The sequence below is a fragment of the Bombus pascuorum genome, chromosome 3 (assembly GCF_905332965.1).
Source record: "Bombus pascuorum chromosome 3, iyBomPasc1.1, whole genome shotgun sequence".
NCBI classification, from domain to species: domain Eukaryota; kingdom Metazoa; phylum Arthropoda; class Insecta; order Hymenoptera; family Apidae; genus Bombus; species Bombus pascuorum.
Genome location: NC_083490.1, coordinates 1417298 through 1433322, shown reverse-complemented (window position 1 = coordinate 1433322; position 16025 = coordinate 1417298). Strand labels below are relative to the sequence as shown.

Genomic DNA, 16025 nt, shown 5'->3' with positions numbered 1-16025 from the left:
AATCGCAAGCGCGACGGGCATGGTATTTAGTGGCGCGCGATTGAAGAAATTGTTAGTGAATGTTACAGGGTGATGTTCTTGGTTGCGTTCTTACTCGTACGAACAGTTGTGTTTCTGTTACGAGATTCCTCTTACTCGATCCCATGTAAAATACCATGCGCACTTATCGTCCAAGTAAAACCAAAAAGACAGTTAGAAACACGCTGATCGCGACAGTGTCTATCGAACGTCGGGGCAAAATGGTTTTCAAAGTAAAAAAAAAAAAAAAAAAAAAAAAAAGAAACCGATTCGTTCGAAAGGGATCGACGGAGCAAAGACACGTTCGAAAATGGTAGGATAAGTATCGAAGCGATTACCGAGACGCGAAAAGTATTCGACGAGTACTTGCTACAGAAAGATTCGAGAAGAGAACTCTGGACATCGGATCGGGGCTTAATTTCTCTTTCTTCGCTTGAAATTCCCGAATCTCCGTCTCGTTTACCCTGAACAAGAGTTTTCTAACGTTTGCGTATTTTTCTGTCTCGTTTGTCATCCTGGGGCGACCGCGTGGCCTTACCTAATGTGGCCACTGTCACCACTACTGCTCTGCCTACTGTGTTGACTATGCGAATTTAAAGATCCATAGCCGGAGCCTTTGCTCAGCTGACTGGTGTTGCTGCTATTGCGAGAATGGCCCGACTCTGTGTGCGCTTCGGTTAGAGTCTCCACTGGAAGAGCCGACGGTACGATCTCGCTTAGGGTCATTGGATCGTAGGACTCCGTCCCGCTGAGAAGCTCTGAAAAACCAACGTCGTGTTAACCATTCGTCGACCGTGAAAACCGTACCCATTACACCATCCTCGTTCCTCTCGTGTTCTCTCGCCGAGTTTCGATTCTCTAACGATTCGTCCGCGAATCGTCGTTCTTCGTTTATTTTACTCGATTTTATTCGATTCGACGAAAGAACACGAAAAGACGGTGAAATAAGATTCGTTCGTTACCCGAGGAAAAGAGGGCAGGCCTCTTTTTGGGAAGACTACCAAAACCGCTGCTAGCGCTAGCTATACTTCCAGCTAACGAACCAGTGGATACGTAATCCTCTCGATTGGTACACCTCTCGGATGCAGTTTCGTCCGTCGTCACACCGGAAACACCTGGTACGCCAGGTACTGCGAGCTGCGTTTGCTTCAACGACGGAGACGGCCTACAAAATGCGATTCAGCTTTCGTCATTCCGTCTAACCACAGGTACGATCGTCGAGTTTAATCGTTAGATTACGAAACGACGACGAAACACCTGTTGGATTACAACTTACACTTTAAACAGAATATCTCCCGACAGCATGTTCATCTTGATGGCAACGCGTAACATGGAATTGTCCTGTCTGTGTCTGGAGTCGTAGCCTTCCAGAAGATACCTCGTTCTGCAGAGTCCAGCTCCTGCGAATTCGGCGAGGTTCAGGTCGGTGAATCCCAGCTTCTGGAAGGACCTGCCTCCCTTCAATTCCTACGAAAATAATCTATCGTTAGAACAGGTAGAAAAGGGAAACGCTTGCCCCGTTCAGGGGCAAATTCAAACGAGTCACCTTTCTCACGGATATCCTTAAAATACACGGGTCGAGAATACCGGTGGACGCGTTGGCGCTCATCTTGCATAGAAACCCGAATTTAGCGTCCCATCTGACGGTATGCTCCTGCACTTCCTCCCTGAAACGAAAAAGAAACACATGAGTATGCGTGCAGAAATAGGTCGGACGTGAAACTTAATTGCATTTTCATTTGCTACGCGGTTCGGAACGACGTTGTAAAGCGAACGAATTTCGGTGACCAGTTTGCGAGTGGTGGCTCGTGGAACAAAGGGATTAAACGAAATTCACGGTCAACGATGATTCACAGTCTCGCGCAGGACACCGCTGATCCGGCGAGTTCTCACCGGGATCTACCAACCAGTCGTTTAAATGAATATTCAGACCACTTTGCTTCCGGTAAGGGAACATCCGCTCGGAGGTCGCGTCATCGTCACGTATCGAATCGTACAAAGGGTTGAATTATGTGCTGTCGTTGTTTGTGTCTCGCGCGACGAATTCCATATAAGTCGCAATGCAAGTAGAATGCGTAGAACCAAAGCTAGAAAGTGGCGTGTACGTGTTTGGCGAGTAGCGTGTGATAAAACAGCCCTCCTATTCTATTTTCATTCGAGGACAGAGAATTCTGTCTCTCGAATGGCCTTCGGTCGAGTCGTTGCAATCGAACCAGATAGATAAACATATATACAGTGTGCGCGTTGTTACGTTTCACGATCAATCGCATTACCTATGCAAAGTACAGAGAAAGAAGAAGAAGGTTGCTCGGCCTGTTACGAAATGCAAATTCTCCGATAATAACGATTTTACGATACGCTGTTCCAATGGCAAATAAATACAACGGGGTTTTCCTGGATTTCCCGATTCGCTTCGCGCTCCTTTCGAGCACCCTCCCCGACTCGTAAACGCTGTCCACGCCACACGCACCCTTCTCGCTAGTCGAGAGCCACCGTCGTCGTATCGACCTTGCGTGGCGCGCAGAAAAACTTCCGGGAAACGAAACGCTGTCGAGGAGAATGGAACGACAAAGGCACTCGTGCGCTTCGGAGGAACGCGATCCGTGGATCCAAGATGCGTGGTCGTCGTCCCGTTGAACGATGGAAATACCGAATCGTACTCGAAGTTTTCCCAGAATCGACCAACGGATGATCAACGTCGTTGCCCGTAAACGCATCGGTCGACCGTGTGTACGGATTCGTTGCACGGATTTCACTCGTTAACGAGATCGCGCGGCTTAGCGGGTTTAGTCCATCTTGGTCCACCGTTAACCGGGTACGCGTATCCTGGACGCTGGAAAAGTCAGCCTGTTATCGAGTGGAATCGGCATTTTTAGTTGTTACGAATTCGCCAACAGGTTTTATCAAATATTTTCCTCTGTCGTGACGAGTAGCAGCTACCGCAGCACTCAAAGAATAAATAGTGCTTGGCAAAGGAAGCGGAAGATCGATGATCGAGTAAAAATGTCTTAGCTTCGTCAGGCGTAATTTCTTTTTTAAAGGAAGTTGCGTTGACCGGAAGGAAGGCGCGTAGACGAGATGAACGGAGCGTGCCACGTGTAATTTTCGAAAGTTTCGAAAGAACTTGCATCCTGTGGCGATTAAATGTCGGATAGTGGGTTACAGGGGCAGGACGCGAGCGATGACGCGGCCTGCTGATAACCGATAACGAATCAAGCGCGTGGTCGTTTTCTTTGTTATTCTCGCAACGGTCTGATCGCGCAACGTGTCCGATTCGTCGACTCGGCACACGACCAAAATTTTCAAACGCGATCGACGAAATACGAGAGAGACCCGAGCTGATCATCGAAGCAACGTTTTCGAAATAATCGAACCGTGATCGTCCGCTAGCGTATAATTTCACGGTCACAATGTGCAAGGTTAATTACGTTTAACGATCGTACGGAGCATAAGAATTGCAGATAAGCCGACGGGTAGTCGTCGGAGAAACTGGGCCAGCGAATCGCCGAGGAGATTCGAGTCCTCGGTCGTCTCGCGTTTTCACCAAGGTGTCGAGAGTTACCTTCCGCCCCCGCGCAACGTCTCTTTCATCTTTAGCTCGATCAAAGGAGCCACTATTATACAGCGGAAGAAAAGGATTTGCCACGAACTACGAACGTGACGAGGCATCCAGTCGAGGAATTACGATCACGTAGGCTACCGGCAAAAGCATTCACGAGCCCCTGAATATCGATATAACAAGACCGACCTCCTCTCACCTTTCTCGATGACGAGAACGAGAAAGAAGAAGCTTCGTAACCCTGGCCGAGCCACGCTCCGTATCGCGATACCAGTCGACCCTAATTCCGTCGTACTTTTTATCCGCCTCTGCTGCACCGCCTGCCGTAAACTTTCGCGATACCGCAGTCGTCGAGTTAAACGCGGATCGTATCCCGCGACCAGCGTAATTTCACGCGCGAAAATCGACGAATAAATTTCGTCTTTGGCGTTTATCCGCTGGATCGCTAACTCGGCTCTGTAATCCAACGAACAACGAGTAGTCGTTGCGGTTACGCCGTTGTTCGGCCCTGAAACCTATCTTTTCCTCTTGCCGGAGATCGAAGGAACGCGAAGCAGAATCGACTTTTCTTCGCGGATTCTGACGAAAAGTCCCCTAGCGATACTTCTCTTGGGATTACGTTCTAACGGAGTAGTATCTGCTATAACGAGCTATCTGATATAACGTACAGAATCGTCTCCAACGAAGGCTTTTCGTTTCTCTCGATAAATTTAAGAATCGAAGGATAATCAGAAAGTTCGTTGAATTTAGCGAGACTAGGTACTTTGCTTTGTTAGGGGTCGGATAAACCGGCGATCGTTCTTTCTCGCTGTCGAGTCGATTATCCGAGCGAGGAATTTTATTATCCGAAGGTAACGCGAGGATATCGTGGCGGGCAGCTTGTGAAAGCATGGCAGAGGCGTTTAACGAAACCACGGTCGACGCTTTGGCAGCGGGACGGCCGTCGAGTTACGGGATTCGCACGGGTCCGGAGACAAACCGTTGTCCGTCGGGCGGGAAACACGAGCCAATTACCGTGGAAACCGGGTCGAGCTATCCTCCGATGCGTCCAAAAATTTAGATAGCCACAGAGCCCTGAGAACCGACGAATTTTCAGTTTCAACGCGAACACGAAATTCGCCACCGTTGATCGACGTTTCATCGACACGAGAATCGACAAACGTGGAGCGAATAGCGTCGTAAACTTTTCCCTCTCCTCGGTCAGAGTTCGGTTAACGAGAAAGCTCTAACTTTTGCCGGTCCTGCTTCACGGATGGACGTCGAATTTCCAATCGAACGTTCGCTCGACACCTTGTCGTTTGTCTTTGGTTGTTTAATTAAGGGCGCGTTCCTTGGCAACGGTTTCGCAAACAGAAAGTAAGCGGCACGTGGCTACGAAAGTTATCGATTCCTTGATAAAAGACACGTGTATCCAGGGAATCGACGCAATCCGGAAACGCGATTTAACGTGGTTGCTCGCGTGCCGGACGATAGTCCATCCAACGTACGTCATGCTCGTAAAATGATATTGCACAGCAGCTTGGGGAGCAAGAAGCCTCGTAATCGATTCTCCGATTCAGGGACGAAACTTTGTACACGAAAAAAAAAAACCGTAAACGGCGCGAAACGATTTCCCAAGCGAATCTGTATTTCCCTTTTGCTACGTATTTCGCTCGACTCGAGCGATCTGGTTGCTCGATTTCGTTCGGGAAAATTCAAGTACCTGCACAGACCGTGGTCGTTCGTCGAAGACGATCGTTTAGGAGTTGGCGTTTACGGCGAACTTTCAATCGTATACCCACAATTTCCAATTCGACGGACGAAGATAAAAGCTACGGAACGAATTTAACCCGTAGATCGAGTAGACCGAAGGCGACGATTAAATTCAACCACCGTGCGCTCGGTAATTTGATCGTTGATCCTACTCTACCTACGACGATTCTACCACGGTTGATATTAGCGTGGGATGTCAACAGGTCTTCGTGGCCGTGCTCCGCGACGAATCTCCGCGCTCCTTTACCCTCTTCTCCGCTTTCCACTTTGCTTTTGTCTTTCTACATACGATACGGATAAAGAATAACGTACCGTCTTGAATATTTCATGAATTCGCTCCGTGGTTTCGTCTCCTACGCCAAGTGCAAATTGCACCCAACGATATCGAACCCCCAACTATAGAACTATCTATTATCCGCTCGAACGTACTCGGTCGTCCTGCAGTTTGCGTTTAATCCGATCCAATAAGAGAAACCGTGCCCCGTCTCTTCTATCTGCAAGAACGATATACGCGACAAAGCGGCTCTGTCCGTGTCTCATCTTCTACCAGCAAGCGGAATTCATTTTTCGAATAATTGTTTTAATCTGGCGATACGGAACGCGTTGGATCGATAGCAGGGGACGGAGAAGAGGAAGAGGCGGGAAGAAAGCGAGTGGCCGGAGCACGGGAGAAAATCAGCGGCGAAAGATAGTCAGCGCTGCAACGACGGTGACTCCACGGACAATTGGACCGAGTCGTTGCTCCAAATATGTCACCGGTCGACGCTCGTGGCGCGCCGCGACGCCGAAAAAAAAGTGACGTTGCTTGTCCAAGCAGCGGAGTCATCGGTGCTTCGAAAGAAAAACAAGCGAGCGAAACCTTCCACACTTTCTAAACTTCTATCTTCCGATGAGATTTGGAAAATCGAAATAAACGATAAAATTGGAATTCCAGAATCGGATTCAAGAATCTTTACAAATATTTCGATTCTACTCGGAGATTCGATTACACGTCGAGTTCGTATACGTTAAAAGCGAAAATTTAAAATACACGGCGAAATAAAAATGGATCGAAAGAGGTTTTCTCGGTAATCGTAAAATCTTGGAATAGCCTGAACGGAAAAAACCCATCACCCGCGTTCCCCTGATCTTGCGCTTTTCCAGTGGATTCGAGTATTTCGTGAAATCAATTCGCGTACACCGAACAATGCGTACGACGTCCTTGTCGGGATTAAGCACTGTCCATAGAGACCTATTAAGCTGATTATGGTCACCGCTTTGTAGTAACCTTTAAGCGGTGAGATTCGTAAGCGGGAACATGGAGCGTACCGGTGGACCCCTTAAAGTTAACGACCGAATCCAACTAACACCAACGGAACCTTCGATTAATTTCTTAAACACGAAGCGATAAAGACCGCCGTTGCCACGGCTACAATTACAAGTTTAATAGGTCGAGCCTCGACTGCAAACCATCCATACGTTTCGATCTAGCTTTACGACGGCGATGCACGATGAAACGATGAAACGCGATGAAACGAGGCCGCGTTTTCAATTTATCCGCTACTATTTCGCTGTCCACGTTCTCTCGACTCAAACGCGTTCCAACGACAAAAAGGAGGCAAAAGATGCGTTTGAAAGAACGAGACGCAATTTTCTCTCGGTCGAGATACGAAATCCCAGCACGCGGGTGGGAAAAATCGCAGCAACGAAATTTCTTCTGCCGTATGCGTGCAACGCACCGTGATTTCGTGAAACTGATCGCCGAACGTTCGATACAAGGATCACGGGTATAACTTTCACCGACGTCACCGGGTATAATTCAGGGATCACGAACGAGCTCGACCGTTGCATTAGCCGTGGGCAAGGCTGCTCCAAGGCTGTCCGGATTGTGTGTCATTCGCAGTTTCGCAATCGAGTTCGGATGAAAATGCAAGCCCATGTTCTCGCGTGTACTTAGCTATTCGCAACCGAACGGTCGGCTCTCGTGGCACTTTCACGCACAGGTGATCGCTTGGTCGTGTCTCGTAATCGGCGATACGGTTGCCAAGGTAGTCGCAAACGGTCGAATAGCGTAACGGCAGTTCTATTCGATTTTATTCGTGGCTATCGATGCCTTCTTTAAACGACTCTGTGACTTTGCGTAGGATGGCTTTTCTATACGATAAAAGCTGTCCGAGTAACTTTGATAAATACGAATGACGAACGGTATATGCGTGAGATAACGTTCGCACAATGTGAAATTTACTTGCACGTGGTTGAGAATACGCGCGTAAGAAGACCGAGATAGTCTTTCGCGAGTTATCAGAGACTCGATGAGGATAAAAATTAAAAAATAGATAACATTCCTGCAGTAGCGTTCTAAATAACTCGATACTCGATACATCGGACGTACATCGCGATCTTCCAAGTACGACGCGTATACACGGTATACAGAAAATACGATCGGATGACTTCATAAATGAGACTGACTCGAAAAGAATATCCTATGATTAAGATTCGCCGCGGAGGCGGGTTTTTTCGACGAATGCCAGTCAATCGACTGTTTATTCAGGCCGAAGGCGGATCACGGTTATTTTCGCTTTGATCGATGCATTCGCGTTTAACCGTCCGGCGTAATCGGCGAAACAACGAATCGATTGATATTGCGACGGAGGGACAACGAAATCTCGCGACTATTTCTGATTCACCTTGCACGCGAGCCTTCGCCATCGCGCGTCACGCGCTACACAATCGCGCGATATTTCACGGGCGGACACAATTTCCCCATTGAATCGGCAACCGCGCCTTCTCCTCAAATATTCCGTCTTATCGACCCCTTGATCCGTTCTAATAAATTAACGTCTAACGTCTAACCAACGAGAAATCTCCATCTCCTGCGACCAATGTCAAACGGTCTAAGCTAAAAATAATTCATCCGCGACATTTATTCGAAATTGTTCGATCGAGCGAATTTCAAAGCTACCCCGATAAACGTTTCGCAATTTTTTCCGAAAGTGCAAAACGGTAAAACGAAGAGAGGAACGGGCGTGGGCATAACGACTCCGTCTCTTTGCAACGGCAGGTCAACGTACTCGATAAAGGTCTCTTTTTCAACTATTTCTAGTTTTTGTTAGCAACGTTCTTACGATCTTTCACGCGGATCGATCCGGTTAACGTTGAATCCTTACGAGGATGCGAGTATTCGATCCGCGATCCATCGGATATGGTTAACACGCGCGGATTACGTAACCTGGAAGCAGTAAATTCCGAGCAGCGTTTGCTCGTTGAACGCCACGGCCCGTTAACTAACGACACGGACAGTTTGTCACCGTGTCCGACGAATGCACGCGCAAACCCGCTGCCAAGCTTATCGTGGTCGTATAGGAGACACTACCGTGAAGAATCCCGAGCAAAGTTGGGCTAAAGAACATTTGGCGAGGGCTGGTGGTGAAATTTTCCAGGACCCACGAGGATTAATTCCACCGAAGGGAAGTTCGAGCGACGCTCGCAGCCGATAACTCGCTAATGTACGATAATTACCGCTTACCCGGACTTCCGGTCGTTTGCTTCGCAGCTTTTTATCCGAGGTAGCTTCATCGTCCCGCTCGGCTTTGGTTTTTAGTCACAGAAATGCGATCAGTGCGGTCATTTGCAAACGAACTTATTTGGAACCTCGTTCCGGCCAATTTCTAAATTCAATTACGATTTACGCTCGCAACTGCGACTGGAATGGTTCTTCGGACAAACGTTCCGCAGAATATATAAAAGTACCGCAACGACGACTCGATTCCAAACGTCGATCGACGAACGTGCCGTGACGAGGACCGTTTCTCTAACCGGAGAATGCAAGTAACTGTAAACGAACGGCTGCCAGCTATCGGAATTTTGGTTCTGGCAGATTCGCAATTTCGTTACGTTCGAGTCGAAAGGACGCTTCGTTACCGCTCAGGAAATTAATAAATCTCCATTACGATCACGACCAAGGTCTGGCACGGATGTTTTCAAAGAGCCAAGCGGAAAGCAGCGTCGTTCCAGCACGTGAAATTTCGAATTAAAGCACGTTCGCTCTCGGAGACAAAAGGACGCGGTGTCTCCTTGTTTTTCATCGTCCTCGCGTTTAATCCGTTTCGATCAGCACCAAAGCAGTGGTAAACTAAGCGGATTTGATTAATCTCCGGAACGAGACGCTCGTCCACGCATTCGCGTCGTTCTAACGTCTTCCTCGTGAAGGAACGTTTGAACTGTAAATTGCTCCTATCAACTACAAAACACGGGAAACGATAAAACAAAATCGGTAACATCGGAAAGTCACTGTACACGAACGATACGGTCGCTAGACCAAAGTTCAAACAACAAGAACCAACGACCTGATCTTAATTTTTCGTTTGCCCGATATCGTTAGCGTCGATAGGTGCAAAAATATCCATCGCCCACGAATCGTTGAGGGTAACTAGCAGCCACCTTTGGAATTAGAAACGAAACTCCCGAAGAGAACGACGAATTTCTAAACGATCAAAGTGCCTTCGCCCCATGACCGATTTCTGAAAACTGGAAACAAAGACCCGCGATTTTCTCGATCTGAATCGTCGCAAGTGTTCGACGCTCGATGAAATTCAGAATCGATCGAGGCGGCGAGAAGTTGATCGTGAATGCAGCGTAATCGGTGCTCGACAGGGATGAAAGAAAACGTGCGACGAAGCTGCTGGATTTGCCGGTCGGAAGGATACGCGCGTTTCGTACAATTTCGAATCGAGTTGGAAACACTGAGAAAGCAAATGGCACGGGCGAGACGTAAGTGGCGCACGATTCCGGGCTGACCAGTTCCCTTGACCAGAAGAACACGATCTCGCTTGATATCCTGGGACGAGCTTAGGCTGCTGTTGGTAATGGGATCGCGCGTTGATAATGATTCACTGTTTGCGATCGGTCTCGCACGCTGCAAAAGGAACTGAACCAACAAGAATAGAAATACCGCGGCGGCGAGAAGATGTAACCATCTAAAAGCGCAGCTAAAGAGAAACTCGAACAAGTTGTTAGATATAGTAGCGGCAATTTCGCATCTCCAACGTCATCGTACGTAGTTTATATCTTTGTGGACACAGCCGAGAAACGGAAATAAATAGAGATTCGTGTTATCTATTAAAAATGAAACCGAGTATTCTTTGGATATTTTGCGTACTTTTATCGACCTATTATATACGTCCTGTGCAAATTTCGTACGTGTAAGAACCTGTAGTTATACAGAAATGTAGCAGAGACGCGGAACACCTCCGAGACACGAGTCTCTCCTAGATGATTCGCTCTGAATTCTTGCTCGCTTTATCCACAACTCTGTCAAAGAGTCGGTAATCGACGCGCGTTCGTTTACGTTATAACGTCATTGCAACATGATTTTACGCTTCTTCGATCACCGTTCTACGCAAAGATGAAGAGACGCCGTAACTGAAAGTCAATGGAAAGGTAATAGCTAGGACTAGGACTCGGTGAAAACGCGAGCAAGTGGTATCGAACGGTGGGTAGTCGAACGGAAAGCGAGAAGGGACGAAGCGCGTCGCGTGCTTCTTTCGTGTATATTGGCGAGAAGGGCCGCGACAAAGGAAAGTCGGTGACTGCCGGGGATCGAGAATCACGATTGAGATCGACACGAGCCGGAAGAATTCGAGTCGGCTCGTCAAGACGGACGATTATCGAGTTGACTTCAATCGAAAGGCAGGCGTCTAAATTGTCGAAGGGAAACGTCGTCGTGGGAGACCGTTATACGTTAGATCGGAGGCGGGTCCGTGTAGGAAAAGGTACGCGGCTTTCAAGCACCGTTTCCGCTGCTAGGAACACGTGTACGCACTAATAATAAGACGCGCTAACTATAAGCTGACAATTAACCGAGACCTTCCGTCCGAGATCGCGGTCACAAGCAGGATCTCGAGGTTTCAAGAACCGTTTGCTTTCCAGTATCGACTTTCAACGCAGGAAATTCATTGAAATTAATGCAGCAGTCGGTAACAGGTTGAATAACCACACCGGTCTGCTAAGAGAACAGCTTTTCTTTAAATAGAAAGAGCGCAAACTTCGTGTTTATCGGAATTACTTGGAATACGTTGATGTAGGACGTCGATGGACGATAAATAAAAAATGCAAACCACGAGAGATATGGATATTTTTGGAAGCAATGCGCGTAGGTGGTGGAAGAATCGATCTTTTTGGTACGTTTACTTGCGTATAAAAGTCGCTTTCAAGTATGTTGAGATTATTAGATGTGTGAACGCGTGGATAAATTGTAAGGTAGAAAATATATTTTAATACAGAAGTGTAAATACAAGTCGGAATATAATTCGAGCTGGTCCAGATCCGCGCGTTGGCGGTGTTACCCTGTGACTGAAAGCCCCGAAGAAGCCATCGTCGCCTGTCTACCGTCTATGGTCTGCCTTCGTCCCGGTCTTTTGTCTATACGCTGTCGATGGCTTCGGTGCTTGAGAAAACTAAAAAGACCAGATGTAGAGTTTTCTTAGAAGCGAAGACCACTTGGACAAGGTATATATTTTGTAACGCGTAACTTAACGTTACACGCTACGAATCTCTCGTTTAACAGCGTGCTTCTATCGTCGCAGGGTAGAATCGACAAGTCGCGGGCAATTAAATCCACCAGACTTGCATATTTCGAGACAGGATACCTACATCTCGATATTGGAATACGATTGTAGTGGCGCAAAGTCAAAGCGATATGTAACGCGTATGTATAAACGGTAAGCTTGAAAAGATTAAACGGTTTAAATTAATAGCGTTCCTCCTTCGACGCTGTGCCACGCACGCATTAGTCGTTACGTCGTTAGGATCGTTTTCTTTTCTATCGGTAAATTTTCCGATTCCCGTTCGAACCGCACCAAACTCGATCAAGATCGTCCTGCTTGGTTGGCTATATAAGATTTAATTGCGCGATAGTTTACGAGGTTCGAAATAAAGACGATAACAGCGTGGTAAGTACAATGTGTTTTCTTATCGCGTTATCGGCGGTTATCGCGAACAACTACCAGCCACGCTAATTATCAGTAACAACGGTCACATGCCGCATTGTTCGACACATAGGCGGCCGATGTGCTCGCTGGCAAACGAACGATAATTACCATCGGTTAAGGTACACCCGCTGCCGCGCGACGTCTGCGCGTTATTAACGTAACGCAACAATTGAACGTGTGAGACATTGTTGTTGCCCAGGTTCGCACGATCAATACGAATCGACGACTCTTTCTCACGACACTTACTCTTCGCGACAACTGCGATGGACGAATCTTCGCTTGTTCTCTGTCTTTACGACACGCGTAACAGATTAAATTTATCGATAAAGACGATGAAAAGATAAATTGGCAACAGCCAGGCCAAAAATTCTACGTCTGTCTCGTATCTTCTCGTTGAATCTATTCTCCTTCGTCGTTAAGGCGCTTAAAAACATTCCTGGAACACAATCTGTCTCGCTGGAATTACGATACCGATTCGTTGGAATTAAAGCGCGCGCTGTCGTAATTGCAAGTACTCGAACAACTCTTTAATTTCATGGCTTCTACCGGTCTTTTAGTCGGAGATTGCAACTGCCCGTTGGTTGGGTAAAAAGGTATGGATTTGCGATTAGCTTCCAACGCGTATACGCTGCTTTCCATCGTCTTCGATGCCACAGCTCATCCCCGGGACTATCGTCGGAACTCCAACTTTGAACTTACCGCTACGTTGATTCGTGGAACTACGTGATCCTCCCCTTCGACTCGTTTGAAATAAAAGTTTGCCTAGAAATCGGTCAATTAAACCACTTCTGAAGCAGAAAGTCGAAGACATCCCTTCCGGTTCGGAGCAATTGCAACGCACGCGCGATTCCAAGCGCATCGTTTCGCCACGGCCAATGCTTCCGGGCGAAATTCTAGCTATTCGTTCGAACCGCTTACGTAACGTCGCTTATGAATACGTAACAATGCAAAGTGAAGGTACTCGGGAAGAGCAGAGTCGAGACAGATGGAAAGCCCGCTGTTGCGAATTCCTCGATCGATGCTAATCGGGATATACCTTTATAGCGAGTTTCCTTTGCGTATCTACCGTTGCTTTCTCGGTACGGTGCTCGTCGGAAACGATACTTTTCGTATACGAGACGCAGCGAATGAGACATTTTGCGGTGAGACAGAGGCGAAAATCGACGACGCGCGTATAAATTATGGCAGAGAGCGGCCCGTAACGCGAAAGCGATAGAAATGAACGAGTGGCTTTGGGACGAATGCCAAAACGGTCGGTGACATTCTAATCAAGGCTAAAAAGATCGGTTGTTCGCACCTTTGGCCCGGTTTCGTCAACCGAAAATTCCCCGATCTGTTTTAGATTCAACGCGAGTACTTGGCCGACCCGCTAACGCGAGTACGCGACACAGCGCGTTCTTTCGCGCGAGTCTCAAGGAAACTTGCATCTAGCACGCGAATACGCGACACGAAAACGTTTCGCGCGTGTTGTCGTGAAACCGCTGCGTGTGCAATTAACAGACCTAACCCCTTGACTCGCTTCTTTTCTACCTCTAATTATCGTTCTCGTTGTTAAAATAGGAAGACTGTTATTTTCTCTTTCCTGGCTTAAATCGATATTCCACGTCCTTCTCTCTCATCTTGTTGCACGTGTACCGCTGTATTTTCTGCTTCCTCTTATCTCAATTGTCCGCGATTCTTTACGAGTTCAGCCAGTTGCGTTTCGCAAACAAAGGGACGATAAAAATACGGCTTAGCGAATAATCCGGGGCTTTGCGTAGTTTCCGATCGAGTTGTACATTCGTCGAACGAAAATTTCTTCGTTTGTCGAAAAATGGAGTTTGCTCCCGTTCCGTTCTCTGTAACCGGCGCGTATCCACGCAAACGCTATTAAAATGGAAATCTCGTGGAACATCGAAGAGGTTCGCAGCTGTACGACGAACGTACGCATCGGACATGCCTCGATTTTACACGACGATAGTCGTAAAAACGGGTTAACCTTTAAACGTCTAGACTGGATATATTCAATTTTCAGAAGCATCTGGTTCGCGAGTCCAATCGATAATTCGCCGTCGCGAAACTGTTTGTCTGTTTTCGTTGATTCCCAGACGCTACCATTTGCCAGACCGTTCAAATAATTCACACGGTTATCGGCAAGTACCTTAGCACGTGCTTTATAATCGATCGCAACTTCTTAATAAATAAAGCAAACAGCAGTGGAGACTCGCAGCCGAGATACGATTTTCTTCCAACGAAAACGATTTCCGACAACGTGGCAATTCGTGGCCTACCTTTTTTAAACATTCACATCCTCGAGAAAAGTAGCGGATTTTTAAGTTGCCAGAAAGCTACGTATCTCGAGTCAGAGCCTTTGGACGCTTAGTACAATTTTCTCGACGAACGTATCGACCGAAGGCTGGCTATAAAAATATCAGCGCTTGCCTTCTCAAAAATCTGAACCTCGTTGTTCGTTCAGGTATTTTTAACGAAAGTTTTAAACTTTGCCACTTTCCTGCTGATGCGTTTCGCGAAAACGTGCGATACGAATTGCCAACGTTTCCGTAGACACGGCGTTTTACACCGACGTCGCGTGATCGTGAAAACGACAGCGCCGATACCAACGACAGAAACGTTTGCGAGAATCGTTGAATTATCGGTGGCTCGTGGAACGCGATACGAAGGAGCGGAGTCTGAGAGGAAAAGTTGCCACGCGAATTCATTTACGATAACGTTCACCCACGTGACCGTGGCACGAACGTCGAACCGAATCAATAACTTTCTCCTAATGGAGCCTCGTGAAAATTACAATCCTCTGTTCTATCGTGATATGATTGTTATTGATGTATATACTCGTGCAGGATAGATAGCGGTATCGTTCGTGTTTGAAAAAGAAATTCGATATATCACGCTGGCACCTCGACCACGTCAAAGAACTTTCAGACGTGTGCCCTACCGTTAAATATCTCGTATCCGATATACCTAAGGTGTATTACACAGAACGCTATACAGCGCATTCTCTCTTTCTCTCCTCCTCTTCTCCATTTCTTCGATAAAATACAAAAGTATGGAAAAATGGAACGCGCCTGCGGGCTACGAAGGACAGTTTAACCGAGTCGAAGAACTCGTAAAATATTGCTTGTAGATTTTAGACGACTCGGATGGAAATATAAGAAGCCTGACAATTTCCGTGAGATATCAATCTGGCAGATTTTAAAATACGGTAGTAATAGCCGGAGCACGTGGCAGATAATCGCCTCTATCGAACTAGAAAGCCTTTGTTTCCGCGCGTAAAACCGCGAAATACCGTTGCATTGTTCGCGAAACGCGCACGAATAGAAAGAAAACAGAGGAATAAAACGTGAGAATCGAGTAACTCGAGCGATATTCCGAATTCTTCGAGAATAATGGGGCACGCGTCGCGTGGCGCAGCCAAATACAAGTTTACTCGTCGATCGCTCGATTCCGCAACCTTGCGAACACGAGCACTATTAACGATCGGGAGCAACGAGAAATAGAGAAGGAAAGATACCTACCGGTTCGGACGAGTATGTACGTAATTGCCGCACGAAAAATAGACGATCTTCGAGCAATCTATGATTTAATCGTTACGTAATCGACTCTTTACCGCGTAATACCGCTTGGCGTGCGAATCGTTGCATTCTTTGGAACGAACCTTCGATTCCATACTGTTCCGAACGCAGATGATAACGTTAAACGCCTCAACCCTCTCTAGACCAACTTCTTTTTCA

At 47.2% G+C, this 16025-nt stretch overlaps 1 protein-coding gene across 5 annotated transcripts in view; it reads right to left on the bottom strand.

Moving 5' to 3' along the window:
• LOC132905248 (EEIG family member 2) overlaps window positions 1–16025 on the bottom strand; it is a 53516-nt gene that overhangs the window by 9338 nt on the left and 28153 nt on the right. For all 5 annotated transcript variants that reach the window (XM_060956370.1, XM_060956373.1, XM_060956374.1 and 2 more), the window contains exons 3-6: window positions 1565–1685; window positions 1295–1485; window positions 981–1183; window positions 557–776 (exon numbers count right to left, since the gene is read on the bottom strand). In XM_060956370.1, the coding sequence (XP_060812353.1) occupies window positions 557–776; window positions 981–1183; window positions 1295–1485; window positions 1565–1685 (735 nt within the window). The remainder of the gene's footprint in view (window positions 1–556; window positions 777–980; window positions 1184–1294; window positions 1486–1564; window positions 1686–16025) is intronic.